Source organism: Plutella xylostella, chromosome 10 (genome assembly GCF_932276165.1).
Source record: "Plutella xylostella chromosome 10, ilPluXylo3.1, whole genome shotgun sequence".
Classification (NCBI taxonomy): Eukaryota; Metazoa; Arthropoda; class Insecta; order Lepidoptera; family Plutellidae; genus Plutella; species Plutella xylostella.
Window position 1 is genome coordinate 11,989,986 of NC_063990.1, and position 4,066 is coordinate 11,994,051.

General features: G+C 39.3%; 1 protein-coding gene across 1 annotated transcript; it reads right to left on the minus strand.

Moving 5' to 3' along the window:
• Window positions 1-1,927: 1,927 nt before the first annotated feature.
• Window positions 1,928-2,869, minus strand: LOC105384806 (eukaryotic translation initiation factor 1A, X-chromosomal). The gene has a single exon (XM_011555085.3). The coding sequence runs from the start codon at window positions 2,745-2,747 to the stop codon at window positions 2,301-2,303; it is 447 nt and encodes a 148-aa protein (XP_011553387.1). The 5' UTR covers window positions 2,748-2,869; the 3' UTR covers window positions 1,928-2,300.
• Between the last annotated feature and the right edge of the window lie 1,197 nt (window positions 2,870-4,066).

A 4,066-nucleotide genomic window follows, 5' to 3' on the forward strand; every position in this document is an offset into this window, starting at 1 on the left:
TGACTATTGTCTATGGAAAATAGAAATAAGTCATAGACAATTTATAGACAGTTTTTTTTTGTGCTACAGAGACGAAAATAAATCAAAAACACGAGTAAGGCTATTATTATTCTGAGGCGTGAAGTTTCGAGATGCCGACTCGGGTGTACCCAAGGACTTTGTTGGGTGTACCCTCTACAGATGCTATAAACCTCTACAGTCTACACTACACCCAAGGACTTTTATTCCTCTAACTACTCACAATGAGCTTTATAAACGTTTTTTTTTTATTTCGTACCAAGACGACCCCGACGTGATAGAGGCGCGAGAAAACAAACAGCCGGGCAAATACGTTATATGGTTAACCGAACTTACCTACAAAGCTTGACAGGGAAGTTAATAAATTAATAGGGGCATCGTATTTCTTAATACATGACATGCCCACCCAAGTAGCATTCTCTAGCTAAGTAGGACTGCCAGATGGTACCTACTTGATGGTAGTACAGTAGACGACTCAACGCATCAATGGGGCCTCGCCCTTACATACCAAGCTGTATATCGCTACAGAGTGAGCCATGTGATGTAAATTTCATCACGGCATTGTCGTCGAAACTAGACCTAAATGATATACTTACTATACATAGACCTCTCCTAGGATATTATCCTCGGGACCCCCGACTGCAGGCACCTAGCTGACGAGGGGCTCACTGCCTCGATCCACGGACCTGACTACATTCCTCGGGATCTATTGCCGTCGTTGATGCAGTAGATACTATCATATCAAAAGTATTCAATATTGGAGAGTAATAGTTTATTGATCACCATAACCAAGCTTTGCCTTCAACTATAAAGTGGCCCAGACTGTAAGCAATGCTTAATGTAGTATGTAATGTTGCCACTTCCAATTATTATTTACTGTAGACAAGACACTGCAGCGTAGGCACACTTTCACCTGTAAGGCTGTGCATACTGCTATATTTTTGTTGCAAAAATTGTTGCACAACTTAAAAATTTAGCTGTTACAGCTATTGCACTAGTGCCACATTATACTTACACAAACTGTTAGCCAAACTTCAATACTTACTTCTTCTTCTAGTGTCATCTCCTAGCAAAGTTAGCGTAGTTTTTTATCTGTATACTTTAAGTTTGTTTCTATATGTGGGAATCTGTTAATGGCCTGTCTAATATTATATTAAATAGCTATTTTAAGTTATTATAAATAAGAACATGCTGTTGATTCTCCATGAAAAATAATAAATAAATAAAGGTTGGCAATCATCCTGCTGATTTCCGTCTTCACCGTTCAATACTTACAGCACTGTGTATCTCCCATGTTGTCCCGGATACCTAACTTCAGTAGCATATATGCAAGAAATTTGGTAATATCCTATTAACATTTGAAGCCGCTAATGAGAATACTCTTTAGTGCCAGTCGAAATATAAGATTTAATAAATGAAGCTTGTTTTGACAAGGTACAAAGTTGTATGTAAATAGGCAAATATTTTATGTGATTATTCTATCTTTCTACCTTACAATGATACCTTGGAATGGATATTTGGAAATGACCTAGCTCAGATGTATACAATGCATAAAAAAACACTGGCCTTCTATAGGATGGCACTAAATTTAGAAGATGGTTATGGCAGGAACTAATGAAGATGATGGTTGTTGATATAAGAGTAAATATAAAACACCAGATAAAAGTGCACTAACATACATACAGGTCAAACTAGGAACCTTCTTTTTTGAAGCCAGTTAATAAGAATATGAAGCCTGATATAAATTTTCTAAAAATCTATTATTTTCTAAATATAATCAATATAAACTTTGCAGGTAGAAAACCCGACTAAGAGACTTGAAGTTATTTGCTGGCTATCGGCAACTGTACAAAATAAATGATGTATAAATTGATTTAGTATTCTTTAATGAAAATAATAACAGATCAACAAATGGGTTGGGTGTTTTATTAAATTTATATATATGTACATTTCACAAATTTCAGTAGGAAAACAGCTAATCAATAGCGAATGGACATAGAATAATTTGAGGAATGTTACACGACTATTCAAATTGTCATTTTGTGTTTATTCCAAAGGGTTCTCAATAAATATTACAATTTGAGAGATGGTAGCTGTGTATGAATTAAACTTGGACATAATACTATGGTATGTCTAACAAACTAGACATTTCAATGAGCTATTACAACAATCAGACAGGTGATTTGGTAGGCTAACAGTAAAATCACAAGTCAAGTTTATCCATAACAGTAAAATAAAATATACACAACTTACTGTAGACATAATAAATAGAGCTAGGTGTTCTAGATGGCGTCGACGGCGTCCGCCTCGTCGTCGGAGCTGACCTCGTCGCCGAACTCGATGTCCTCGTCCAGCCCGTCCACGGAGTACACCACGGTCTCGTTGATGCGCACCGTCTCCGGGAACTCTCCGTACGTCTTCAGATTCCTCGCCTCGTCGGGGGTGTACTTCAGAATGACGTCTGCCTTGGCGTCTTGGTAATCTCGGAGACCGATCAGTATGATGTCACCTTGGTTTATCCACACTTTTTTCCTGAGCTTCCCTCGGATGTGACAAAGACGTTTGATGCCGTCGAAGCACATGGCCTCCAGGCGGCCATTACCGAGCATCTTTGTGACCTGAGCGTACTCCTGTCCATCTTCCTTGAAGACCAACTCACGTTTTTCAGTCTCGTTCTCATTTTTACCCCTCCTCCTGTTTTTACCTCCTTTTCCTTTATTCTTCGGCATGGTTTATATAATCTTGAGTATAAACATATACACTAAATTACGAAAATCTCATGAAATTTGCTTTTTTGGTTGACCGATTGACACAGCACCGTGGCCGCGTGGTGGGCCAAAAAGGTAATCGATCGATTCACATTATGCTATTCTGTCATTGTAAACGCTTAAAAATATACTTCTGCAAGAAACGATGTTTTTATAGGTTGTTTTCTGATACAAATTGTTTGAATATTGTTTTATTAATGTAGTAAAATACCAGTTGCGTTTATATTTTGAAATAAAAAAGTGAGACTGTCATGAAACTAAACTTAATCGATCGATTCAATCGTATTTCCTTGTTAGTACCTCTCTATAGACCATAGAGAAAGATGCTGAGTCTTGATGACAGTTGACGTTACTTGTGTTACCACATGTAAAAAATATTGTGGGCCAACAGTTTTTTAATCAACTGTTTCATACATTCGTAATTTTATATCCTTAACAAAAATACGCTGTTATTATTCGGAGCTAGTAAGGCTAGGTGAAGCTAAACGATCGTTTTTTCTAACCGACTTCGAAATAAGGAGGTCTGTAAGAACATTATCGTTAGCTCCTTGGTTGGACCCTAGACTAGAACCCTTTCCTTAATTGGAAGGAGACCTGAGCCCCAGCAGTGGGGACGTGATGGGTCGTGATAAAAAAGCACTGTGAATTCGGTGGTAAATACTTATAATAATAAGGTGGCAGGGCAGCTTGTGGCGGGCTGTTGGCCATTAGCGACCCCACCCACCCGATGCCGGGGAGAACCCCTGTTCCTCATCTCTGTCTGGCCTTTATTGGCTGTCCAGAGTGAACAGTAGTGAACACTGACGAGGAACAGGATCTCTAACCTCTTGCTTGCCTGGCTTGAGTGGTGTACCGCTAGAGCAGAAATGCTCGAGGAAGGATGTATTACCCAGTATGGTACTTGCAGGGATCTTCAATGATAACGCGATTGTCCTGAGAGCCGTGGAATACCTCTCCATCCTATCACCTCATGCCATGTTGCCCCCTTGTTGCTACTTGCTACGTCACTGTAATGTGCTAGCGACTGTTTTAAGGGGCCCATTTACTGTGTGTGCGAGTCACCCACTGCCTTTTGAAACATATAGGTCAGGCAGGAGCCATAGTCCTTCCATAGTCCATTTAGCACCCCCTTCCATAACCCTGTATTAGTTTTCTCCATAATCTCCATATCCTACAAAAGTCTTTCTGCACTAACCGGGGAGGTTTTGCCAGTTTCTATAACTCTATCTATCCATGACTGGTACTTTCATGCGATTTTGACATAATCAAAAATTACCATC